Here is a 24,664-nt window from a genome sequence, read left to right on the forward strand (position 1 = left end):
ATTGGAAGCAATGTAGAGGTATTTATATGAAAAATAAGACTATCTACAGGTCTATCTAATTTTATAAAACCAGGAGATAAAGTATAAGGTTTTTTGAGGTTAATTGGGTGAAGATGACTGATTTTATAGAATATTAAATTTATTATATGGGTATTTTATTATTTATTAAGTAATTTTATTGTAAGATTTTAAATATGGGTGTTTTTCAGGATTTAGGGGGTCAAACATCCCTACGCCAATCTTGGAGTACATATTATAAATCTACAAGTGCCGTTATATTAGTTATTGATTCATCAGATAAAGAAAGAATAGGGATTTCTAAAAATGAATTATCAAAGATAATGAGTGATGATGTTGTCAACACTTTTATTCTTTTTTTCATGAAAAAATTAATTATTTTTTAGAGTTTAAAAGATTCTTTATTATTAGTTTTTGCAAATAAACAAGATATTGAGAATTCTATGACTCCCAGTGAAATTTCTGATTTATTAGGTCTTATTAATTTTAAAGATAGATCATGGCACATTCAGGTTACATTTATTTATTAATATTTTTATGTCTAAAATTGCAAACTAGGGATGTTGTGGATTGACAGGTAATGGATTATATAAAGGACTTGATTGGATTGTATCATCTTTAAATAAATGATTTTCGATTGAAGTATATTATTATTCAGGTTATTTTTTTCTTAATATTTTTTAAAATTCAAAATATTACAATTTAGTAATCAAAAGATTATAAAATACTTTTATATATATTAATTATCTGGAAAGTTTGTAAGAGATTGAAATATCGCTTGATATTTTTAACACTAAATGTATGTTTTTAAGCCCAGGATTTTTAGTTTATTTCGACATAATTATTTTGAAACTTCATATAAACATGTTATTACCAAAAAAAGAGTAGAATCCATTCAAAATCATGTAAACTCTTAACCTTAATCTATATGTTTTGCAATAAATATCTATAAAGCCATTTCCTTGTTTGATATTTTTTATAAATTTAAGCTCGTATAACATTACAAAATTCGCAAGAATATTGCTGTTTTTCATTAAAATATGAACATATGGTACACTCCCATTTCTTATTAAAAGATTCAAATGTATTAAAAGAACGCTCAGATAAACATGCTTCGCATTGTAGATAATTTCCATTATTTTTAAACGTACAAAATGTGCATGACCATAAATCATCAAGTATAATATCTTTTTGAAAAGATTTAGGCTTCGAAGTTAATGCTTTTTTATTTTTTATTTGGGAATTATTTAAATCAGGACCTGGATCCAATAATTCTGAAGACGATATATCTTTTTTAAATCCAGAATAAATTTCATCATCTTCAATTATAATATTTGATTCAGTTATACACCATTTCAGACTTTTAATCCGTTTTTCAGTTGCCTATTAAATCATTAAACAAAAATGTTTTAAATAAAATCAACAACTTCTCGTATCAAATCTCTTAATGGTTTATTTTCAACGTTTCCACTTCCTCCCAATCTCGATACAGAACCTATGGTTAAAGTATTTGATCGTTTTCTCTGATCTAAAATGTTTGTTTTATAATGTAAAGAATCACGATAAATATTTCCATTGACTTCATAATCTTTAGAATAAAGCCCATGCTTGATATTACCAAAACAGAGCAATTGATTGAACTCTGAATTTAACTCATTTAACATGTCTATATAAATTAATTCAACTAAAAATACAAAAAAAAAGCTTTCCATAAAATTTTGCGTCATGAGATGAATAAACTGATAACAATTAGACATAAAAAACTATGATGTGTTATATTAACCATTATGTGTTAATCTAAAAAAAGTATTAAAAAAATTTCATAAAATAAATATAATACTCATGTAGCATTATCTCAATTAAATAATCTAAAGAATAAAATGTATTCTCATCATTTTGCATTCTTAGTCTAATACAAATCTTGGATCCTCTATTTATATTAAGACCTAAATATTATTTAATTGGATAAATACGTTTAAAGACATGTATAAACCCAATAAAGCATTATTTTTCGGGAAAAACTCAGCCAATACGGATACTTTCAATGATCTAGACCTCATAATAGGCGTAACTAATGATTCTATCTTCTAAAATACTCTTATTTATTGACTTGGTATATTTTTTCAATTTACTTTTAATAAATCATATGCTTCTTGATTTCTATGAGATTTTAATACTTTTTACTCGCAAAAAAACGAAAATATACACCTTTTCTTAGATTTAAGAGATAAGCACTTATCTATAGGAGATAATGAATGGATTCCCTTTATAAATGCCATAAATCTGGATTTTCATATGTTGATAGATCTGTCTTATCGATCGACCAGCTTAAAAATATTTAAATCCAGGCACAGAAAATCTAATAAAAATATATTATTATATAAAAGAACTCACCTGTTTAAGCCATATCTAGATATAAATAATATATACTATAGCTTGAAATTTTAGAAACTTAAGATGTGATCATTAAGATGATTTTATAGAAAAAAAAGATAAAAAGATAGTTTTTAAATGAAGAAATGAAGAAGATTTAATGAAAATGATATATGCATAGAAAATACCCGTTTATGACCCTTTAAAGTATATAATATATGATATTTCCAATAATCTAAATAATGTCTTGAAACCAGATATCATGAATGTAAAAATTATAAAGATACATTAAACAACCATATTATGTGATTTAGATTGGTAACAATGATTTGCATAGTGACCCATTTGCCCACACTTAAAACATTCGACTTGAGATATATCCCGATATGTTCTTTCGCTGCGTTCTTTTACATTTTCATTTTGATGAGGTCGCTTTATATATTAAAATAAATTAACATCCATGATATTAGATACCTCTTCTACGTCTTCTTTAACTGCAGAATCAGATGCTCCCTTTTGTTTAGAAGGATGAGAAGGAAATACATGTTTGGGACTAAATAATTAAATAATATAGAAAAAGAATAGATAGTAAAATACTGAGCATTCGAACACTCTGGTCCTTTTGGACAAAATCCTGTCAAATACAATTTACAAAGAGTCCTTCTAACATGTTTTTGTTGACAATTTGGACCTTAAATCATATAAGAAACAATTTTTGCAATAATAAAGCAACCTAATTGACAAAATCCCATTGTATACCAAACACATGAACCCACTTTCGAATCTGGGTCTATATGGAGATATAAACATTCCTCTCCATTGCTACAAAATCCATGTTTTGCAAAAAAACGACCTTTATATATTAGTTTATTCAAGATTTTTCTACAAAATACATTCTGGCATCTTTTTAAGATTATATTCATGCAGAAATTCACATTGATCTCCTTTTTTACAAAGTCCACGAAGCCAGTGCTACTCTTCTTTAATAAAAATATCATCTTTTAGTTCAAAATTCATCATAACCTTGCAAACAATACTATTTGCTCGTCCACTATTCCCATCCTTCACAAAAAAGTGCTTATCAGGACATGTATTTCCAAGAGGACAATGTCCTTAACAAAATAAATATATAATTATGAAAAATAAACAATTAACCTTGTATATAAAAGCGACATACTGGTCGGTCTTTATAGAACTTAGTTTTAAAGTAAAAAAAGGATAAAACAAACTTGAATCAAGATTAAATCGAAGCTCTGTCTTTAGAAAATGGTCAAATGAAAACGTTGATCCACTATAGTCAGGCTTAAGCACTTTATTAATAATAGATGTCATTTCATAATTTTTTTTAGTTTGTCGACTAGTAAGATAAATTTAGATAAAATACATATCTTTATATATATAAGCAATATGTCTATCTAATCTATCTGTCTAATCTATCTGTCTAATTTATCTCTCTAAATTATTTGTTTAAATTATTCATCTAGCTTATTCGTTTATATTTGCATATGAGTATTCCTATACATCTATTTAGATATGGACATAAAAATAAAGATACACTAGCTTCTAGGCATCTACTAAACATAAAACTTCAACACAATGGCTACTTTTTTCGAAAATATTCCCACCTAGAAAATCAATATGAAAATTAAAACACATAAATACATACTGTCCAGTTGGAGGGTGAACTTCTAAATCTTCCCAACTAGAAAACATTCAATTTAAACTGAAATTTAGCCTTTTTTCAATGCTTACGATTTCCACTCCAACATTTTCTTAGCAAGATTTAATTCATCTTTTGCCTGGAAAATAACCTCTTCAATCAACCCACACCCAATCTTGTTCTCAATATCCTCTCTAACCTCATTCTCCTTGACAATCTTTTGGCGCTGCTTTGTCAATCTCTCTGTTGCTTGACGATATACCGAATGCTCCGGAATACACGTCAATACCTTAAGTGTTAACTGGTAAATCTCCAGCAAGATTGGTCTTGGGTCTCGCTGACCATCAATTCCCTAAACGATTCCTTTATTTCTACTATAAAAAAGCTCATTCCATACTGTCAATCCAGTAGCAAGCTTTTTTGCTTGGTTTCTTAAAAAATATGTTGTTTTCATCACAATAAAAAACCTTTAACCATTCATTCAGATGAAATATGTATATATCTACTGCTGATCTATAGAAGAGAGTTGCAATACAGGTGATCTCAATTCAAGGCCATGCAAGCTTTTTTTGAGGTCCCGAGGTGCTCGAAGACTAGAGCTATTCTATCAAGAAATATTGGTATGGTAGGTGAAGTACAGACAGAGGACTATAACCTTTTAGAGGATATTAACAGCATTATTAATGAGCCTATATTGTCGCATGAAGTTATTGTTCCTTGTTTGTCTCATTTGGAAAAATATAAGGAAGAGTTAAATTGTGAGCTTGATAAGGCAAAGAATGAGCTGGAAACAGAGGGGAAAGATGCCATATCTAATGAAGATATCAAGGAAAAACTGAAGGAATTAATTGAGATGATAGAATGTATGCAGTTGCGGGCATTTCAGGTAGAAAGGCTAGTTACGAAAATTACAGTGGATATCAAGCAATTAGATTATGCAAAAAAGAATATAACATATTCTATGATAGTTTTAAAGCGTCTTCAGATGTTAAGTAAGTTTTTTTGAGGGAGTTAGTAAATTTTTAAGTGGGTTAATTATAGCTGTTGCATATGAACAGTTAAAAATGCTGATTAAGACAAAACAATATGAGGAAATTACGCATTTGTTACAAGTATGAATGTTTTTTCAGTGGAGATATATATTTATTAGTTTTTGTAGGCTATTTTGCAGTTGACATCGTATTTTAAATCATTTAGAAGTGTAGATCAGATTGCAGCACTTTGTAACAATATTTCAGAGTTAAAAACGAATTTGTTTGAGCAGGCATGTTTGGATTTCGAAAATATATTTATAAGTCCTATGGATATGAATAAAAAGGCGTTTCAATTATTGAATATATGTAATATGTTAGATATTCTTGAAAATAATGCAAGGTTATATCTAGTTGTTTAAGAGTATGAATAACTTATATTTCATTTAGAGAACGTATTTTATTATGGTATTGTAATACCCAACTTAGAGAATATCGTACAGTGTTTAGAGGAAATGATGAAGTTTGTGATATAATTGTGTAAATTGTATATTTTTGATATTTAGGCTGCTTCTCTGGATAATATTTCTAGAAGATATGCATGGTTGAAAAGGATGTTAAATCTTTATGATGAAAAACATGCAAAGATGTTCCCTAAATCATGGAATGCAGACGAAAGGTTATGCCAAAATTTTTGTGCAAATACAAGGTAAATAATATTACATTTATGTAAAATATTATTGAGATATGATAGTGAAGATATTCAAGAAGTGCTTTCTAGGTCAGAAAAAAATATTAAAATCTCTATACTTTTGGAAGCATTGCAGAAAACACTAGAATTTGAACATTATTTAGAAAAACGATTTAATTCTAATGTAAATGAATTAAGAAATATATTAGTAAAAATATTAATATCAAGCAGTATTATAATGTAACAAATACATTCATTTCAAAACAAGAATCTAAAACAATAACGTTTCATAAAAGTATAAAAAATACATTCAATTCATATTTATATATTTTTATTCAATTTCATGAGAAGTATATATTTATAAATCATATAAAAAATCCTAATAGTATAGTGCATTATCTAATATGATTCAATCTTTCAAAAAATTAAACATGGAGAATGAAATAAAAAATAATCCTCAATTAATGGTAACATCATCATCAACAGAATTGTTTCTATTTTATCGGCAAACTCTAGCTCAATACGAAAAACTGTCTAATGAGCATCTTCTAATTGATTTTTCCTATCTTTTTGCAAGATGGCTTATTATATATGCTGAAACAATTTTGTTGCCAGCAATGGATGGAAAACAAGCAACAAATATAAATATTTGTTGCTTGATTCTAAATACATCAGATTATTGTTACAAAACAACTATGCAACTAGAAAAACTTATAAAAGGCAAAGTATCAGATAATTTTCGAGAAAAAATAGGCTTTGATAAGGAAAAGGAAATGTTTCTAAATATTGCTGGAATTTCTATTAAAAATCTTGTAAAAATAATAGAAACAAGTTTATCTGGTTCATTTAAGGATATGATGAAAATTGACTGGAGTCAATTGAAAAATATAGTAGATCAAAGTGCATATGTGACTAGTATGACATCTGTATTAAAAAATATGTCAGAAAAAATCATGGAAAAAATATCAATTGAAAAATTTATTAGAATATTTTGTGACAAAATGGTTGAGTCATTTTTAGATAATTTTATGTTTTACATAACTCGGTGTCGACCTATTTCAGAGGTTGGAGCAGAACAAGTAAGATTTATTCTATGTAAAAAATATTTAAAACTTGCAATAGATGATTTTAGATCTATATTCAATTAAAATGGCTCTTTTAAAACTTCCTATTATTACAAATGAAAAAAATACACAAGCACATATATCGTAAGTATGTATATTTATTTCTTTTTTTTTTAAATAATAAAAGGTATACAAAATTTGTTAATAAAGAAGTATCAAAAATAGAAACAATTTTAAAAGTATTATTAACACAAATTAATTCTTCTGAAGAATTTGTAAAAAATTATTTAGTATTAATTGGAGATAAAAATATATCAAATTTTTTAAAAATTTTAGAACTTAAGGTAACCACAATATATTAAAATATCAACATAATTGATCATAATTAGGGGCTTCGTAAACAAGAGCAAAATCAGCTATTAGAAATATTTAATATTCAAACATCTCAGCATTCTGATTTGATAGATTCATCATCTCTTTTAGAACCTCTCATTTTATCTCCACAGTCAGGAGCAAATATATCTCTTCCATATTGTTTTGATACTTCTAATATTAATACATCTATTTTTTCAGCAGCAAGAGATAATTCTGAACGTTTACATCGAAACTCTATATCAATAAATTCAGAATCGTTGTCAAGTTCACGATTAAATGAGCGTTTTAAAGGTTTATTTAGAAGGGATTCATTTCTAGGTGCAGGTTATTCAAAGTAAATGTCTTTATTTTATTAAATCTAATTATATTTTTTGATTATTACTATATATTATATTTTATATATAAAAAAATCAGATTTCAAAAAAAAAGATAGAAGAATTTATTAATTTTTTACATAAAAAAATAATAGTGTAAGTTTTCATAATATTTTTAACTTTAAATCTTAAATTTTTAGATGTATTTCAATATTTTTTAAAACTCATAATAATTGGTTTCATGTCTTTCTATATTTATTTAAGGTTTTTAAACAATTGAAAATTTATTATTTTATTATTTAAGTATTATTATCTAAGGAGTTACAATTTTTTCAAATTTGTCATTATTTTCTAAATTTTCATCTTAAAACTTATTTATAATCCACTATTTTACATTATTTCGATTTGATACATTTACTATCTAATATTTCACTATATTTTATATCCAATTTAAATTTTTTACAAATTAATAATTTTATCTTGCAATTGTATATACTTTATCATTATTTCATCTTTATTTCTTAGATCACATAATTCTTTTAAGTATTTATTTTAAAATATTAAGTTTTTTTTATATTAGCACTTGAAAAGATACCATTTATACAACAATTGTTGAAATAGTTAATGAATTATTTTCAATTTGGAGTGTTTTTAAGAATAATCATTATAAAAATTAGAAAAAAGATAAAACCAGGATTTAAATCATATAATAACGCTATTAATACTTAAATACATATTACAAATCAAATTTTATATATAAAAAGAAAACCATGAACTTGAAGAACTTTAAAAAATATGTTCTGAAAACATATAAATATTATAGATCATTTGATAAATAAAAAATATGATATTAAATTTCAAAATAAAAATAATTAAAAAAAATGACAACTTTTCTGAATAAAATAATAATAATAAATATAGATCAATTGTAATTATTAATCATTATATAAATATACCAATATTATTTTTTTTTAATATTTTTTTCTGAAACTTTATTAATTATTTAACCTTTATTATTGCAAACTTCAATAATTTCAAAAGTTAAGTCAATAGAAATATCCTTCAATAAACTTTTTATAAATACAATGTATACTAAACAAGTAAATAATAAAGAAAGAAACCAACGCCATTTAAAAGAAGTAACGTTTAAATAACCAGTTTAAACTTTTTTTTGCATTAAAGAGAATATAAAAATTAAAACTAAAACCATATGTAATATTATCATTTCAAGAGATCTGATATGTTCATAAAAATATAAGAATTCTATTTATATTCCAAAGCGAATATTTCGAATTCTTCAAGTCTATTATATTCTTTCCCATAAAAACAAATTAATACTTATTTTAGTTTAAGTATAATTTATAAATTATGCAAAACAAAACCCTGTCATTTAATAAAATATATCAACTTTTTCATTCAATGATCTTCTTCTTTTTTTCCGGGACAAGACGTTAAAAGCTCTTCCTCATTCTGATAGGCAAACCCACACCAAAAACAATAATTATAATTTTGACGAAGAAAGTCCAAAATTTTCTCCAACCGGATTCCAGGCTATTTTAATCAACTATAGATTAAAAAAAAATACAAATTCTCACATCCAATTGATTAAAGGCATATAATTCCATATCTTGATCATCTTCACTCCATTCAATATGTGTATGACGAGGAGGTTTAATTTCATCTGATAAAAAATCATCACAATCTTCATGTCTATCAAAAATTCCATGTCTTCTACGTTTCTCCATTTCCTTTTCAATTCTTTGTATAACTAGGCCTCTCCATAAAACATTAATCTTACGTGGCTCATCCAGAGACTCTTTTTTATCTAAATTCTCACAAACTTTCTGTGCTTCTAAAACTTTTGCTTCAAGATACTTTTTTTCACGCTCCGAACGCATTCTTAATTCATAATCTATTTCATTCTCTCGTACTTTTTGAATTTCTTGTTCAATCTTTTGTTTTTGCATTGTTTTATGACCAATACCCAAACGATCTCAATCCTATTAACAAAAAAAGAAGCCCAGAAAACAGAGACATACCAGTTTTCATATTTATTTCAAGAGGTTCTAGCTTTCCCTCAGATTGCTTCTGACCTAAAGCTTCACCTTTCCTAATTTCATTAAAAAATTACAAAAAAAATAAAAAAAACCTATAACCCATTTTAAACATCATCGTCATAGCTTTACTAGGCTTTTCAAAATCCATTAATGATGAACTAAGAGCTTCTTCCCGGCGCTCACGTTCTCTTATCTTGTACGATTTAGATATACCTCGTTCTCTTTGTGCGTAAACCTTTCTCTCTCTAGTAGAAATCAAGGAAGAAGATACATCAGGAAGTGCCATCGTCAAGTAATCATCATCATCATCATCATTAGGTACAGTTGATTCATCCTGATTATTCATAATTTACTTGATTTTCAAATTCCAATATTTTTGAAGTTATCATAAGATTAGATTAGATAAACCCTAATAATCACATGAAAACAGCCAACTCAAATAACTCCAAAATAATGATTATTTTGTTAAAAAAAAGAAAATATAAGATCCAAAAAGATAAAGGAAAAGTAGTTAATATGGTGTATCTTTTTCCTCTTTAAAGCAGGTTACTTTCATGAAGAATTGTTATAAGTGTTTGCCAACTTGGTGTATCTAATAAAGTGTATATATCTGTAGCATTATTTTCCCTAATACATTTAATAAAAAGTGAACCGTCATCCTTTGTTTTTTTATAATTTTTTCAAAAAAAGAAAAGGTTTTACCTTATTTAAAATCCCAAGAGTCCATAAATAGGTTAAAAGATGAAAATCGCAAAGCGTCTTTAATATATCTCCATCGGGATGTTCAATAATAGGTTTAATCTTTTCAGCCAAAGGATATATATTCTGTATTTGCCCAATAGAAGCTCTGTTTTCGATTAAAAAAGTATTAAATGCAGGAGGAAAAATAGGATCGGGGTTCATTGGAAAACCATGTGTTAAAGTGATTATGAGATATTCTACAGGAAATGCCGATTTTGCATTTTCTTGAACTTGTATTCCATATTTATTAATTTTTTGAAAAAATACCTCCGGTATATAAACATCGAATTCTTCTTTTCGAATTAACATTATATTTGGATCAATGCTAGGTTCTATAATATTTGCATCTACCATTGCCATGGCAGAATTTGATACTTGGTAAGCAAAAATATCAATATTACCATCTTTATTGGCGGAAACAACACATGTTACAAACTTTGAACTAAATTCACCTGTTTTACTCCATTTGCAAATATTTTTATGCTTTAATTGCATTTTTGCGGCAAAAGTAATTTCTAAAGAAGAAAGAAAAAAAGAATTCATATGCCGTTTACAAATTACAGTTCCTTTTCCAGATCCATCATCCGTTAAATCTGTAAATATCATTCCAATCTGAATATAAATTAATAAATATAGAATAATATTAAATATTCCTTGCCTTTTTAAGTCCAAAAAAATGAGCAACTTCATCAACAGTATTTTCATCATTCCATGGAAGATTTAAAGAAATCCCATTAGCCTCATTTTCCTGTGGAGGTTCATATATTGCTTCTACAACTGCTTTGATTCCTAATGGGACCGAATCATAGGGCTTATATTGCCCATAAAGAAAACCAAATCTTTGATGTCCTGATAATCTCCAATAATTTAAAAATGTATCAATCATAGAGGAATTAGAAAATTCTACATGATCAACCATTCTAAATTCTTGTGGCTGAAGTGTCACCGTAGAGGGCTGACATTTTGTACAGATCCCAAGAGGCCATGGTTTATGTCCCGACTGACAATCTTTTTTAATTCCATAAAACGGCTCAACTAAAAGAGCTCCTGGTATTGAGTTTTTGCTATTTTTAGTTATCTTTCTAAGATACGAATGAAACGATTGATGCTTAATCTTGTTCTGTTTAAGATAATTCGCATCATATGGCTACTAAAATTTAATCCTTTCCCTTTAAAAAAAAATAACAAACATCTAAAGGCATACAATTATTGCACATTCCTTTCGTTCCATGTTTACATAATGCACTCTGAGTATTTACTAATTTCCCGTCTTGTGTATCAAGAAAATCATCCACCACATCCTGTATCACCTGTTTACACACATCATAAGACAACGAATCTTTCTCTTTCTCTTCTCCTGTCTTCTCTGGAGAACTAAAGCTTTTCTCTTTCTCCCTTATATAGACATAAACAATATCACCATGTCTAAAATCCCATCAATTCTCCCTTTTCATCAAAAAAAAACGGATCCCACTTAAAACCTAAACTCTTCACTGTCTTCCCAGATAATACAGAAGAAAAAAAACGCTCTTTAGACGGATCCTTGGAAATTTCAATCTTTTCTAAATCCTTTTCTCCAGATATCTCAACAACCTAGAAAACAAATATAAGCATAACTAATCCCACTAGTAAATATACATTCCCTCTCAAGAACAACACTCATATCTGCCTGTTCATCTACAGAGATCCTCTGCATTCCATCTTTTGAGCGAATTCTTAGTATCATTCTTGTTTGTCAAGAGGCAGAGCTGGCAATATCAGGGCGTTGTCATAGGAACTATTAACCAGGCAACAATCACCATGACAACTCTGAGATAACTACCAGCAAAAAATATTAATTTATTGGATGAATTACCCTGTCTAAACTCCCTAGATTCATGTCAAGCGTCCCATTTTATCTTCCGATTTTGTATTTAAGCATTCTTCTTGGATCTCTTAGTCTTTTTTCGTTTTTTTATACAAAACATAAGAACAGTAAGTATGAGTTTTTATAGAGGAAAAATAATGAGAATAGTAAAAATATCACCTTTGGAAGAATGGTTTTCGTCTAATACATCGAGGGACATTTATTTTTCGCTGCTTCATCTTTCTGACTCGGTTCCGACGAATATTCTTAAAGCAGCATTGTTAGAAGTAAATTATTTAATGAATGTTTTTTAATGTAGCTAAACAATGGGGTTTCTTATTATAGAGGGCAAGAGAAAACTTGAAACGTATTCATGAGCTTCGTCTGAAGAAGACGGTTCTTAATCAAGCAGTTCAACGGGGACTATTGTCAAATGATTTATGGAAACAATTTCGTTTATTAGAGAAAGAGCTCGAATTAGAGGTAATGGATATATCGAAGGAGGCCCAGTCCTTCAGGAAGGATTGGGGACAACTTATTTTTCAAACGGCTAATGAAATGGTTCTGAATGAGCAATTACGACAAAATATCATGCAAATTAGAGATATGGCAGAAAGAGAAGGAAAAAGATATGAAAAATTGAAAAAAATCTCAGAAAAAGTCAAAGAAGAACAAAAACGAATTGCAGAAACCGAATTACTTAAAGAAGCTGATTCTTTTAATGTTTCTCAAAAAAAAAAAACAAAAATATAATTTATATATTTATTAACTAAACAATTCATTTTCCTTTTCATTTATTCCCTATTTTTGCAGATATAAACATATTCTTTTTGATTTCGGGTTTTTCTTTTTTTCATGAAAAAAAGATGTTTCAAGATGAACAATTTTCTTCTCATTGGGAGAACCTTTCCCAAGAAACACCTGCCTTATGTAATAAGGAGCAAAATGATTCTGATATAATATTTCCGTCTCAACTATCCAAAGAGCCAGATCAATTACTTTGTTTCTGCCGAAATCCACAGAAAGAAGCAGAAGGAACAAAAGATATGCATATTTCTTACCTTGTCATAACTCAGGAACCTAGAAGAGACACGTTTGAATGTTTTTTTCTAACTTTTTGCAGAGTAATATGTCTTTTATTCAAAAACCTAGATCGGCAGTACGCAGACGGTTTTCAGACTTTGTTTATCTTTATGAAACCCTTATGGCGGAATTTCCTACATGTTGCATACCTCCTTTGCCTGACAAGCATCGGATGAGTTTGTTTTTCTTGTATGAAGAGAGGGTTAATTGATTTTTTGATAGAATATATCAAAGGAGATAGATTTAGTACTGAGTTTACAATGAAAAGAGCCAATTCATTAGAGAGATTTCTTCAAAGATTATCGTTACATCCAGTTTTACAGAAATCAACACATTTATCTCACTTTTTTGAATCTCAGGATTGGAATTCTTATGTTCATAATATTATTCTGCATGATAAGACACATTATATCAATATAGGAGGAGTTTTTGAAGGGTTAAGTGATGCATTTTTGAATGCTTTCACCAAGATTAATAATCCAAATATGCTTTTTATTGATATAAAGGAAAAAATAGATAAATTAGATTATGGATTAATATATATAGAGAAATTAATATTAAAGATGATTAAACAAAAAATAGATCTTGAAATGGATTACAGTGGAATGGCGTTTCTATTTAAACAATTGGCTGTATTGGAGCCTTCTTTAAGTCGAGAATTAACAATGTTTAGTGAAGTAATAGAAAATACACAAGTAAATCTAAAAATTTTAGTAAGTGAATATTTTAAAGCATCAATTGTAATTAATTTTATGACTACAGAGAGAATATATGGATTCTGTTTATTTAACCTTCATACATGACTTAATATCTTATACTAATACACAGAAACAACTTTTAAAACAACGTGATCAAAAACAAATGGATATTGAAGGACTTACAGAATATCTTATGAAAGTTGATTTAGAAAAAGAGCGAGTAATGCAAGGCACAGGATTATTATATCTACGAGAAAAAGTAGAAAACTTGACAGGCATTGATCATGAACAAGCTAAACAAGATCGACTTAAAAAACTAGAAAAAAAAAAAGATAAACTTCAAAAAGAAATTGAAATATCTAAAATATCAGGCGATGCTTTTGATGAAGAAACAATACGTGAAAATAACATTTTCGATAAAATTAAAACAAAAGAAATAGAAGAAAGTTTCAGCACATTTGCAGATGAAAATATTAATTTTTATAAACAAGTATTTTTTGCTTTCATTCCAAAACATTATTAATTCATTTCAGATTATAGAAAACTGGAAAAAAATTATTCCAGAATTAGAACTTGCTAAAGAAAAAAATAGCAAATATTAACATATTCTTTTGAAAAATACAAGCACCATTCATTTCAAATATCATCCAAAACCCAGCTTTTTAAAAAATTCATTCAAAAAATATTGTTTTTCAATTTCCTAAATCTTTTGTATATAATTCTCTTCTGTAAACTTTGGCTGGTCTTACGATATTTCTGTTTCCTCAGTATTTTCATGTTTTTTTAAATCATTTTCCTCATATATACTTGATCCACAACTATGATTATTTAATTGATTACCATTCTCACCAGAATTATTACATTCAAATGATAAAGTAGAAGTATTACAAAACTTAGATAATTGAGGCGCTAATTTAGATTACAAAGGCAAGAAAATATCACTAGGACCAATTGTCCGGCTTTTAAAAGAAGAATGACATTTTATATTTAAAACTCAAAAATTTAACATAAAAACAACATTCAAAACAATCTAGTACAGAAAATAAACAATCAATCAATTAACCAAATTTATAACTACTATATTACTAATTATATACACTTTATATAGGTTTTAACCCTCATAAACCCCACTTAATTCTCGTATATATCCTTTGCTACTATCAAGTACTTAGCACATAACGTCGAGCTCTATACTTAAAGCTTAAGCCTCTTATTAAAAAATTATTAAAATAAGAAAAAACCCAGAGTAAAAACATAAGATATTTGCTTAGATATAAATATTTTAAGACAAATACTGTATTTAACTTAAAATATTAATCTTAACGTATTCTTTTTGAGGCTATTAAATAAGGGTTTTAAGAAAATTCAAAAATATAAGAAACAGAATTCTAATATCTTTGAATTCTTTATAAATGAACGTCTAAGAATATAAGGATAAAGCATTGATAAGGGGTTTACGCGTGCTTTTAGTCTTAATCGGTATCAAACGTCTAAAATAGGAGCGTATCAGTCAGCCTATATTTTGTATAGATAGATCTTTTTTTAAGAAGAATAGTTATATTGGTTTATCTATTTATAACATCATATCTTACATTTCAAGAGCTTTGATATGAAAAGCACAGATAGCAATGATCGAAGATTTATCTTCTATTTTTCTACAGGATTCGTTGAAACAACTTGACTTAGCAGTACATAAAGAAGGAAGCCATGGGATTTTACCAACATCAGAATTACAGGATTTTTTGTATCATGGACATAACAATAATTTGTCTAAATACCCTCAATTAGAACAAAAACAAGATATTTCACAATCTCTTGAAATTTGGGCAAAAAAGATTTATTATCAATCAGATGATTTACAAAAATCAGTTCAAAAGAATTCAGAAAAATATTTGGAGCGTCATGAAGAATTGGAAAGATTGATAAAAGAATTTCGATTAGATTGTTATGCATGGTTAGAATCTGCAAAAGAGCAACATAGGGCTCGAGAAAACGAATGTAAGTGTCGTCTTTTTTCCTTATTTATCGAATTGAAATATGGATGATTAATGGTTTACAAGTAATGGAGAAAGAAGGAAACTTTAGACGAATTTGTAATACAATTTCCGATACTATTAAAGCCAATGAATGTAAAATTCACAAACTTGAATCGATGGTTGAACAGTTATCATCAATTATCGTAGCTCAAGAAGCTAAATTTTTAGTATATCTCTTTTCTTGAAAAAATACATCTAATATAATATTATATAGACTTTTGAGGCTAAACAACTAGAAAATCTGAAACCTTTACATCTAACTATGGTAATTTTTCCCTCTTTTTCTTTTAAAAGAGAAAAATACAGAGAAAATGTATTTAATGGTTATATAGAATCAAATCCTCAATATCATCAGTCAACGTCAAACAGATCAACACCAAAAAGATCATTATCCAGTGAATCCACCCTCAGAAAAGCAAAATATTGAAAATAAAGATAGTATTTCATCTTTTGTCAAAACAAATACACGAAAGAGAATACTCTTAACATCAGACGAATTAAAAGATCTTGGAAAAGCCCTAAACGAGTATAAAGAAGACAAGAAACAAGTAATTCCTATTCGAAAAAATAATAACAGGACACATTTAAAGAGAGTATAAATATTTTAAAAGAAAAAAATCTTTTATATCATATATATATATTCTAATCTTAAAATACAAAATTTAGCAGATATTTCTTATATACTTTGAAAAATATAGAGGTTTTTTATTTTGCAGATATTGAGTGAACATTCAACAACTCAGGAAGAAAATGGCAGAAACAGTGTTACAGGAAGTTTATCTCAAGTATATTTTATATTTTTATTAACATTTTATTTTAGGAACTTGGTCATCTTCGTATACTTCGTGCTACACTAGAATCTTTACGTAAAATAACGGAAAAGATTTCATGTGATATCCAAACGACTTGTGAAAATTATCAAGATATTATCGGTATATCCTCAATTTTCCATAATGTTTTATTTATAATATGAAAATAGAATTAAATAAACGTTGGGAACGCATAGCAGATGATACAACTGAATAATATTAAAAAAAATCATTTTACTTCATTTTCCAGTAATAGGAGAAATAGATAAAATATATGAAGGATTTTACCAAGTTATCCATTCCAGACTTTTTAAAAGCACAAAATCAATAATACATAAACAATGCTATTTTACTTATCACGATTTTTCTTTTTTTAGAAAAATATACCATACAACATTAAATTATCACTTAAGCCACTTCATTCTGAGAAAATTCTTTCATATTATAATGCATATTATTTTTTTAATATTATATTAGCCTAATCTATCTTTAAAAAAATATTTTGTACTAAATGATAAAAAATCTTTCATCTCTATTCTAATACTACTATTATCTTTTAAAAGGAAAATAATTTACCATCAAAGTTCTTTATATTGGTAATAACACTAGAAAACATCATTATCTTGCATATTGTATCATATAAAATATATATTTTTTTCATAACATAGATCAATTCATTAGATTATTTAGTTCCAAACCTATAAGATCCTCTTCAGAGATACCAAAATATTCTAATATTTATAAATAATATTTTATAGATTTCGTCTTATCTATAAAACACAACCCTAACCCTACAATACCTAACATTAACATATATCAGGATTAACCCTAACAAGTCCTCATCGATCTTTAAAAACAAATAAAAAAATCATTTTAAATATTTCCAAGTAAAATGTCAAAATTACAAGGTAGATGTAAGTATTTCTAAAGCTCAACCTTGCCTATAAAATGAATAACATGAGTGGAACATGTCTGCCTATGTATTCATTTGATAGATATTTCAATAAATAATATATGTTTCTCTTTTACTCAAGCTAACCTTAATTTTAGTATATGTAAGAGGACGACATCTTTCGTAAGTTAATGGCAACAATAAGATCTTCTCTAATTTCCCCAGATATCAGCGTGGAAAGAGAATCTCTAATCCAAATGTTTCAATTATTAAAATTGGTAAATTTCTTAGAATCACTGTTTTATTATTAACAAATAGCCTAGAAGGTGTAAATAGTAAAGAGGAAACACAGTTTTACCTTGGAAAACGGGTTGCATATGTATATAAAGCAAAAAAAGAGGTGAAAGGAACCAAAGTCCGTGTTATTTGGGGGAAAATTACCCGTCCACATGGAAATTCAGGTTGTGTCAGAGCTAGATTTCGCCACAATCTTCCTCCCTGTACATTTGGAGCATCTCTTCGAATAGTAAGTTGTATTTTCATTTTCATTGCTCTTTAATTCTCAATAGATGCTTTATCCATCAAATATCTAATATTTAAACAACGGTATCAGGATTTCCTTTATTTTATATCTAGCTTCAATTCATTACTTTTTGAAACCCAATTGTTTATCTAAAAAACGATTTATCCATATGTTTTACGTCGCCCCATTGTTCTCCATACAGGATGATTATCCATCCATCTTTCCTATGTAATACTTATAAATTATACTATCATTTTCCTTTTAGTCATGCTTACCAGTGATTCCCAAAGTCGACTAACGACTTCACGGTCAGTATGTCTTCGAAATCGTTCAATTCGAAGTGTTTCAACATTCCATTCTTTTGTTGCAGGGTGTGGGGGATCCCCGACATATTGTATTATAAAACCCTTAACATGATGAAATAATTCCCTCGGCTCGGACCATTTATATTCTTTAAATTGCCAAGCCTGTCCCGTCGTAAACACACAAACTACTCGATCCCTTGATTAAATATTAACAAAAATAGATATACATCAACTTTAATATCTACCAATAATCTGGTCTAAACTTATCAACCCCTTGTACAATTACAAACCGATATGACAATCCCTTTGCAATTCTTGAAGTATGGGAAATAGCAATCAATTCTGAAACACGATTACCACCATTTATTTGCAATGCTTCTTCCGGAGGCACAAAAACACCCTCTTCTAAAAAACGCTTAATATTGTACATTGTTAAAAGAGATGAAGCAGAAGGTGAAAGTAAAATAATCGGATCTCGATCTAACATATCACAGTAAATATTAACCCAAATTTCAAATAGAGCAACATACGTTTAACTTTCAATTCCTTCCCAAGTGGCAATGTTGCCGCATTCCCTGATTGCTTATTTCTTAGTTTCGAAATAAAATGTTCATATGCATATTTTCGTACTGCCGAAAAATCCTATTTTTCTATATTACAAAGATTTAAAATTATAAAAAAAAACACACAATTGGCTTTAAACCACGTAAAACCGTATGTCTAGAACCAACTATCCTTTCCTGAGCATAGATATTCAACAATACAGGATTTCGTTCTGGACGCTCAAATCCACCTCGTCGCTGAATTGACGTTAAAACAGATAATTTTTCTTCTTCTAAACAATTCAAAAATCAATAACCTATTCCCTTCCAAACAATAACAATTACCCAATGGCTGGATATGCTCACTCTCTGGCGCCCCATCCAACCATGTCACCAAATCTGTTTTCTCAAGAAATGAAAGATTCTTAACATCTGACTCCCCACAACGCTGGATATACTCTGCTACATTCGCATCCTTAAGCTGCCACGCAAAAAAAACAGACAAAAGATTAAATGGCTCCCCCGTTTCTTTCCGAATAAATCTCGTCTTCTCCTTAAGAGAAACAATCACCCCATTAGAAAACCCAAGGTATTCTGCCTCCTCCAGTCCAGCAACTACTGAATTCATATCCTCCGTTTTCAAAAACTTGGGCGGATCCGACTCCAGAATAGACATTTTAAGAAGAATCAGGGGATCTTTCGTAGAAACATTACTGGTAGAGGCCATTTATCCGGCAAGTCGTCTTCTGGTCAGATGTTACGTAAAACCAAGAGTTAATCTGGGCATATGAGGGTTAGGGGTATTAGAGGGAGAGGAATTAGGGATAGACGAGGGTTACGTTAGGGTTACGTTAGGGTTAACCAGGATGACCCTTGTAATCCTAGGGTTAAGTTAGGGTTACATTAGGGTTAAGTTAGGTTACATTAGGGTTACATTAGGGTTAAGTTAGGGTTAAGTTAGGGTTAACCAGGACGATCCTTGTAACTTTAGGGTTATATTAGGGTTATATTAGGGTTACGTTAGGTTACTCTAGGGTTAAGTTAGGGTTAAGTTAGGGTTAACCAGGATGATCCTTGTAACTTTAGGGTTATATCAGGGTTATATTAGGGTTACGTTAGGTTACTCTAGGGTTACACTAGTGTCATTTTAGAGTTAGATAAGATGTAGATAAAGGTTAGGGTTATTATTGATACTGATACGACACCAAACTCTCTCCATCTATGTGTGCGCGTAGCTTAGGGACACACAGCGTACACGTAATTAATTGTTTCTCCACTTTAAATGTCATGCGGTACAAATGCTCTGGAGACGGATTTTCATATCATTATTTCTACACCTATATGTTAATAGCAGAGAATATAAATCGGACGATGGGGGAAACAGGGACAGATTTTTCTCGTATAATTTATCTGAGCAGGGGTTGCCGGTCCTTTTTTCAGGGAATCCATACTCGTCTGGGATAAAGAGCAGCAAGCGCCCAGATAAATTGGAAGATAAAGCGCATTCAGTGGAACTTACACCAGAAGCATTTTCATCGGGGATTTCGTCTTTATGGTAAATTTTGGAAGTTTTTTTTAGAGATTTGAGGACATATATTTAGGTTAATTAATTTTTATTCATCAGAATGTCATGATTCTAAACTTTTTGGTATTTTAAGTATTGGTTAGGGGTATTTTTTACAAGTGTAGGATTTTATTGGAAGGAAGCAGTGGATAGAGCATATAATTACAATAGAAACGAAGATTTTTATTTTGGTAATGTCAATTGTTTTTTATATGAAAGTATAAGACAGAAGTAAGTTTGGCCTTAGTGCTGATATAATTGTGTTAGAACTATGTTTGGAGTTTGGTGTTGAGAATTATCCCAAGATATTGCTGTAAAAAATTCATTTGATAAAGAAGTATTATTTGTTAAAGGGTATATTAGTTTTGATAATGGCCAATTAAAAGAAGAATTCAAGCTTGGCGATATTTCGGAAAAAAATGTACAAGATATTGTAAATTATATGAAGGAAAAAACGAAAAAAATATCATCATTGGTAAAAATATTTTCGAATAACACAAGATAAACGCTAAGAAAGAACTAGAGATTTAAAAAAGTATTAAAAAGATCTGTCAGTAATTTAAGGTTAAAAGCAGCTTCGAAAAGGGCACATATTAACCCTAACGGCCAATCTATTGATCTTATTCCACAAAATTTTGTTCAATTAGTAACTAAAGGAAATAGTGGATGGTTTATTAAATATCATCTTCCGTATTGTCCTCATTGTAAAATAATGAAAGCTGATTGGGATAAATTTGCATTATTAATGAAAGGTCTCCTGAATGTTGGTGAAGTTGATTGCTCCAAGTATACCTCTTTTTGCAAAGATAAGGGGATTTCTGGTGTCCCCACCATGATTTATTATAAAGGAACCTATAGTCATATCTATAAGGGTTCTAGAAAAGCAAAAGATTTTAAGAAATTTTCGCATGGAATATTTCTGTATGTTTTTCTATATTTTTATTTATTTTAATCTTTCAATAGATCAATGCCCTCCTCGGTTCACGATCTTGACACTTATTCAAAATATTCCTCTAGATTTATGGTTTTTTTTATCTATTTTTATCCAGAATTGACTTCAGAAGATAAGGTAATTATATCATTTATACTTTGCCATAAATACTGGCAAGCACTTTTTTACAAACTCTAAGACTATTTTAGGATATTATTAAATGGATGTCAGTAGTTTTGATTGGAAAAACCCCTCTCCTTAAGATTCCAAAAACTGTCTCATTCATCAAAGAGTCATCTGGCAATTATCCGTCTATACTGGTCTTTCGTGAGAATTTCTTATTTTCCTATCCCTTTAGAAATTCGGTAGATTTAAAAAATAAAACTCGAATTCTTAATTGGATGAAATTGGTTTGGTATCCTCTTTTCCCAAGATTAACAAAATATAATTATAAAGATATTATGCAAAATGATTTTGTTATTATAATAATTCTTTATAATCCTAATGAGTATAAAGCAAAAAAGCAAATAGTTACAAGTATTATAGAAACATGGAAAGCTCAATATCTTAATAGATTTATAAATAAAGAATCAGGACAGCATTATTCAATACAATATGTTTGGGTAGACGGCAGGCTCTGGAGGGCATGGTTATATAAAACATTTAAAATAAAATATGGTATAACAAAAGTTATCATTCAAAAAAAAGTAATTCTTTTGCAACTTTTTAGTAAATTTGTCACTAATATATTAAGGATATTTTTTGGGATAAAAATTTGGAAGGATCCTATATTAAATTAAACAAAAAAGATATTTTGGAAACTCTTAGTACAATAATGCAAGATACAAACAAAATCAAGCCTATACATCTAAATAAACAAGCTACTATATCAGAAAAACCTTCTAAGAATTATACTTATATCGTGATCATAGTTTTTGTAGTAATAGCGATATTGTTAATGATATTGTTGGGTTTTATTTTGAAAAAAACAAGGGAAAAAAGGCAGAGAGAAGAAAAAAACGCGGAACCATTGGAAAGTAGATTTGAGTAGTTTTTTTGTTTTTTTTTTTTTTTTGGAATTCATAGCATACTGATTAACTCAATTCTTAATCATCTTCCATCTATGCCAATAATATCAACCCATTTTTCCCCTTTTAATTCATTAAGAATTTCATCTTTTAGACGTCTAGGGAATCTAGGTCCTTCATAACTAGTCCATGTTAAATATTAAATATTATATGCAATTGCAACTTTCCCAAATGCAGTATAACATTGAATCAAAGAAGCACCTGCGCGAGCATACTCAATAGCATCTTTACCTGATGAAATTCCACCACAACCTATAATAAGACAATTTTCAGGCAGCTTTCTTCGTAAAAATCTTATAATATCTAGCGCTAATGGCTTTAAAGGGGGACCTGAAAGACCTCCTCGTTCATGCAAAAATTTATCTAATATCAATTGAATAAATATTTTGCTTATAAATTCAAAATACCTTCTTTAAGATTTTTTGGCCTCTGAATTGTAGTATTTGAAACAACTACACCATCAATTGGTATCTTTGAAATAACATCAACAATATCTTGTAATTCTAAATCTTTCAAGTCAGGGGATATCTTTATACATAATGCAGGTTTTGGATCAGGTAGAAGATCTCGTTCTCGAACAACCTTTATGTGTTAGAAGAGATAAAACCTATTATGAATTTACAGCAGATAAAAGTGTTTCAAGAGATTCTTTTTGTTGTAATAATCGTAATCCAAATGTATTAGGACTTGATATATTAATAACCAAAACATCTGCATACTGCCCCAAACGATATACACCTTTTACATAATCATTTATTCCTTCAGAATTCTTATTTCTACCTAAATTAACTGCTAATAATTTGTTTTTTCTAAGACTTCTTGGAATATTTAGAAAATTCACCAACTCAATATTTCTGGCAGATTGCGGTAAAAAATGTGGAATTTGTCCTAAATCTGGATAATATTTGAATACGTATTTTAAAATACGATCATGTAAACGTCGTGCAATCACATCATGTCCATCAGAGTTAAATCCATATCTGTTGATAACAGATGCATCCTTTTTTAAACGAAAAAAGCGAGGCGGTGGATTCCCAGGCTCATTTCTTCAGCTTTTTTCATATAAATATTAAGAAAAATTTACTTGAGGACACGGCGTAACTGATCCAACTTCAACATATCCAAATCCAAGATCAAAAAGTCCATCTATCGCTTCTGCTTGTTTATCCATGCCTGCAGCAAGACCTACCGGATTGCTTATCGCTTTTCCCCATACCTTAAGTTATCAAGGACGTTACTATCATTCATAAAATATCATACATTTAACATTAATGATGAATCATCTATTTTCTTATCCCATGGAGCCAAGCCCCACCGGATAGCTTTAATAGCAAAATTATGAGCCAATTCAGGTGGAACAATCATCCTCAACAGCAAACATGTCCCGTACGTATGAATTGCTGCACGGGAATCCGTATAATAATATAAAAAAAGCCCAGAAAAACTTGCTGCAAAAACACCTGTTGTTACACGTTTCAAAGCGAAAAAAAAAGGATGATAGCTATAACCAATCAATACCATTGAATTTAAACCATTTTAATGACTTAAAACTTAACAAAGATGAAGAAAAACCGGTTTTTATCATAACTCTTATATTTTACGTCTCATCAGAGCGTAACCATATAAATATAGATATTTAAACTAGATATCTATAAGATATGAAACTATACATATCTAATGCAAATACAAGGAGGAATATATCTTCTTTATAGGGTTATCTAAACAGAATATCTTTTTTCTCAAAGCCAAAAGGGTTAGATTAATTTAAGTGTATTTCTATGAAAAAAAGAGAAAAAAAAGCAGGAAAAAAAAAGCAAATAGAAAAGAAGGCAATTTTAAGATCTATTTCAAGCAAGAGAGTCCTTTTGAGAGCCTTTGAAACATCTACTTTTCCTTATCAAAGGTAAAAAATATTATCGAGGTTGATTTATAAATAACGAGTAGAAAATCGGCGTTTTTTATTCGGCTGGGTAAAATAGAAATAGTAATAAATGGATTGATACTGGGATATTCATGTTTTTAAGAAGAGAAAAATGTTATATTTTATTGAATGAATATTGCACCTTTTTTCCAGGGCAAATTT

At 28.7% G+C, this 24,664-nt stretch overlaps 15 protein-coding genes across 15 annotated transcripts; 7 read left to right on the forward strand and 8 right to left on the reverse strand.

Annotated features, from left to right (window-relative positions):
- Positions 1-148: 148 nt before the first annotated feature.
- On the forward strand, positions 149-648 carry T552_01233 (hypothetical protein; the record flags this gene model as incomplete). Its single annotated transcript, XM_018369822.1, has 3 exons — positions 149-356; positions 405-530; positions 577-648. The coding sequence occupies exons 1-3, from the start codon at positions 195-197 to the stop codon at positions 646-648; spliced, it is 360 nt and encodes a 119-aa protein (XP_018226471.1). The 5' UTR covers positions 149-194.
- A 354-nt stretch (positions 649-1,002) lies between these two features.
- T552_01234 (hypothetical protein) lies at positions 1,003-2,297 on the reverse strand (the record flags this gene model as incomplete). The annotated part of the gene is made up of 8 exons (XM_018369823.1): positions 1,003-1,401; positions 1,446-1,684; positions 1,713-1,757; positions 1,802-1,815; positions 1,859-1,964; positions 2,012-2,105; positions 2,151-2,178; positions 2,227-2,297. The coding sequence occupies 8 exons, from the start codon at positions 2,295-2,297 to the stop codon at positions 1,003-1,005; spliced, it is 996 nt and encodes a 331-aa protein (XP_018226472.1).
- A 339-nt stretch (positions 2,298-2,636) lies between these two features.
- On the reverse strand, positions 2,637-3,769 carry T552_01235 (hypothetical protein). Its single transcript, XM_018369824.1, has 8 exons — positions 3,621-3,769; positions 3,547-3,576; positions 3,415-3,503; positions 3,285-3,363; positions 3,125-3,244; positions 2,989-3,082; positions 2,866-2,944; positions 2,637-2,823 (listed from the first exon to the last, which is right to left on the reverse strand). The coding sequence occupies exons 1-8, from the start codon at positions 3,721-3,723 to the stop codon at positions 2,680-2,682; spliced, it is 738 nt and encodes a 245-aa protein (XP_018226473.1). The 5' UTR covers positions 3,724-3,769; the 3' UTR covers positions 2,637-2,679.
- A 370-nt stretch (positions 3,770-4,139) lies between these two features.
- T552_01236 (hypothetical protein) lies at positions 4,140-4,505 on the reverse strand (the record flags this gene model as incomplete). Its single annotated transcript, XM_018369825.1, has 2 exons — positions 4,140-4,403; positions 4,449-4,505. The coding sequence occupies 2 exons, from the start codon at positions 4,503-4,505 to the stop codon at positions 4,140-4,142; spliced, it is 321 nt and encodes a 106-aa protein (XP_018226474.1).
- Positions 4,506-4,561: 56 nt separating this feature from the next.
- T552_01237 (hypothetical protein) lies at positions 4,562-7,534 on the forward strand. Its single transcript, XM_018369826.1, has 11 exons — positions 4,562-5,043; positions 5,093-5,163; positions 5,211-5,425; positions 5,473-5,545; positions 5,589-5,731; positions 5,777-5,897; positions 5,945-6,063; positions 6,105-6,792; positions 6,836-6,921; positions 6,965-7,121; positions 7,167-7,534. The coding sequence occupies exons 1-11, from the start codon at positions 4,608-4,610 to the stop codon at positions 7,488-7,490; spliced, it is 2,433 nt and encodes an 810-aa protein (XP_018226475.1). The 5' UTR covers positions 4,562-4,607; the 3' UTR covers positions 7,491-7,534.
- Positions 7,535-8,836: 1,302 nt separating this feature from the next.
- On the reverse strand, positions 8,837-9,915 carry T552_01238 (hypothetical protein). The gene is made up of 4 exons (XM_018369827.1): positions 9,616-9,915; positions 9,506-9,576; positions 9,062-9,459; positions 8,837-9,017 (listed from the first exon to the last, which is right to left on the reverse strand). The coding sequence occupies exons 1-4, from the start codon at positions 9,867-9,869 to the stop codon at positions 8,883-8,885; spliced, it is 858 nt and encodes a 285-aa protein (XP_018226476.1). The 5' UTR covers positions 9,870-9,915; the 3' UTR covers positions 8,837-8,882.
- Positions 9,916-10,013: 98 nt separating this feature from the next.
- Positions 10,014-12,034, reverse strand: T552_01239 (hypothetical protein). Its single transcript, XM_018369828.1, has 5 exons — positions 11,739-12,034; positions 11,455-11,689; positions 10,923-11,411; positions 10,226-10,876; positions 10,014-10,182 (listed from the first exon to the last, which is right to left on the reverse strand). The coding sequence occupies exons 2-5, from the start codon at positions 11,479-11,481 to the stop codon at positions 10,060-10,062; spliced, it is 1,290 nt and encodes a 429-aa protein (XP_018226477.1). The 5' UTR covers positions 11,482-11,689; positions 11,739-12,034; the 3' UTR covers positions 10,014-10,059.
- Positions 12,035-12,095: 61 nt separating this feature from the next.
- T552_01240 (DNA phosphorothioation-dependent restriction protein DptG) lies at positions 12,096-12,887 on the forward strand. The gene is made up of 3 exons (XM_018369829.1): positions 12,096-12,238; positions 12,279-12,397; positions 12,456-12,887. Exons 1-3 carry the CDS (start codon positions 12,142-12,144, stop codon positions 12,861-12,863), a joined length of 624 nt encoding a protein of 207 aa, XP_018226478.1. The 5' UTR covers positions 12,096-12,141; the 3' UTR covers positions 12,864-12,887.
- Positions 12,888-12,933: 46 nt separating this feature from the next.
- T552_01241 (hypothetical protein) lies at positions 12,934-14,537 on the forward strand. The gene is made up of 4 exons (XM_018369830.1): positions 12,934-13,369; positions 13,416-13,906; positions 13,956-14,381; positions 14,425-14,537. The coding sequence occupies exons 1-4, from the start codon at positions 13,210-13,212 to the stop codon at positions 14,491-14,493; spliced, it is 1,146 nt and encodes a 381-aa protein (XP_018226479.1). The 5' UTR covers positions 12,934-13,209; the 3' UTR covers positions 14,494-14,537.
- A 99-nt stretch (positions 14,538-14,636) lies between these two features.
- On the reverse strand, positions 14,637-15,334 carry T552_01242 (hypothetical protein; the record flags this gene model as incomplete). The annotated part of the gene is made up of 8 exons (XM_018369831.1): positions 14,637-14,800; positions 14,834-14,850; positions 14,899-14,921; positions 14,955-14,968; positions 15,060-15,100; positions 15,146-15,185; positions 15,216-15,230; positions 15,274-15,334. The coding sequence occupies 8 exons, from the start codon at positions 15,332-15,334 to the stop codon at positions 14,637-14,639; spliced, it is 375 nt and encodes a 124-aa protein (XP_018226480.1).
- A 185-nt stretch (positions 15,335-15,519) lies between these two features.
- On the forward strand, positions 15,520-16,953 carry T552_01243 (hypothetical protein; the record flags this gene model as incomplete). Its single annotated transcript, XM_018369832.1, has 7 exons — positions 15,520-15,889; positions 15,952-16,094; positions 16,142-16,192; positions 16,260-16,520; positions 16,626-16,712; positions 16,748-16,859; positions 16,907-16,953. 7 exons carry the CDS (start codon positions 15,520-15,522, stop codon positions 16,951-16,953), a joined length of 1,071 nt encoding a protein of 356 aa, XP_018226481.1.
- Positions 16,954-17,587: 634 nt separating this feature from the next.
- Positions 17,588-18,265, forward strand: T552_01244 (60S ribosomal protein L33-B). The gene is made up of 5 exons (XM_018369833.1): positions 17,588-17,650; positions 17,787-17,811; positions 17,854-17,906; positions 17,952-18,154; positions 18,198-18,265. The coding sequence occupies exons 1-5, from the start codon at positions 17,629-17,631 to the stop codon at positions 18,219-18,221; spliced, it is 327 nt and encodes a 108-aa protein (XP_018226482.1). The 5' UTR covers positions 17,588-17,628; the 3' UTR covers positions 18,222-18,265.
- Positions 18,266-18,267: 2 nt separating this feature from the next.
- Positions 18,268-19,770, reverse strand: T552_01245 (hypothetical protein). Its single transcript, XM_018369834.1, has 6 exons — positions 19,344-19,770; positions 19,146-19,291; positions 18,987-19,098; positions 18,702-18,936; positions 18,427-18,652; positions 18,268-18,375 (listed from the first exon to the last, which is right to left on the reverse strand). The coding sequence occupies exons 1-6, from the start codon at positions 19,723-19,725 to the stop codon at positions 18,313-18,315; spliced, it is 1,164 nt and encodes a 387-aa protein (XP_018226483.1). The 5' UTR covers positions 19,726-19,770; the 3' UTR covers positions 18,268-18,312.
- A 487-nt stretch (positions 19,771-20,257) lies between these two features.
- T552_01246 (hypothetical protein) lies at positions 20,258-22,592 on the forward strand. The gene is made up of 9 exons (XM_018369835.1): positions 20,258-20,553; positions 20,600-20,646; positions 20,688-20,780; positions 20,830-20,875; positions 20,926-21,037; positions 21,086-21,483; positions 21,526-21,631; positions 21,703-22,200; positions 22,248-22,592. Exons 1-9 carry the CDS (start codon positions 20,297-20,299, stop codon positions 22,542-22,544), a joined length of 1,854 nt encoding a protein of 617 aa, XP_018226484.1. The 5' UTR covers positions 20,258-20,296; the 3' UTR covers positions 22,545-22,592.
- Positions 22,593-22,657: 65 nt separating this feature from the next.
- On the reverse strand, positions 22,658-24,171 carry T552_01247 (dihydroorotate dehydrogenase (fumarate)). Its single transcript, XM_018369836.1, has 6 exons — positions 24,126-24,171; positions 23,842-24,082; positions 23,666-23,797; positions 23,204-23,620; positions 22,989-23,163; positions 22,658-22,944 (listed from the first exon to the last, which is right to left on the reverse strand). The coding sequence occupies exons 1-6, from the start codon at positions 24,164-24,166 to the stop codon at positions 22,721-22,723; spliced, it is 1,230 nt and encodes a 409-aa protein (XP_018226485.1). The 5' UTR covers positions 24,167-24,171; the 3' UTR covers positions 22,658-22,720.
- Between the last annotated feature and the right edge of the window lie 493 nt (positions 24,172-24,664).

Source organism: Pneumocystis carinii (assembly GCF_001477545.1).
Source record: "Pneumocystis carinii B80 chromosome Unknown supercont1.5, whole genome shotgun sequence".
Lineage (NCBI taxonomy): Eukaryota > Fungi > Ascomycota > Pneumocystomycetes > Pneumocystales > Pneumocystaceae > Pneumocystis > Pneumocystis carinii.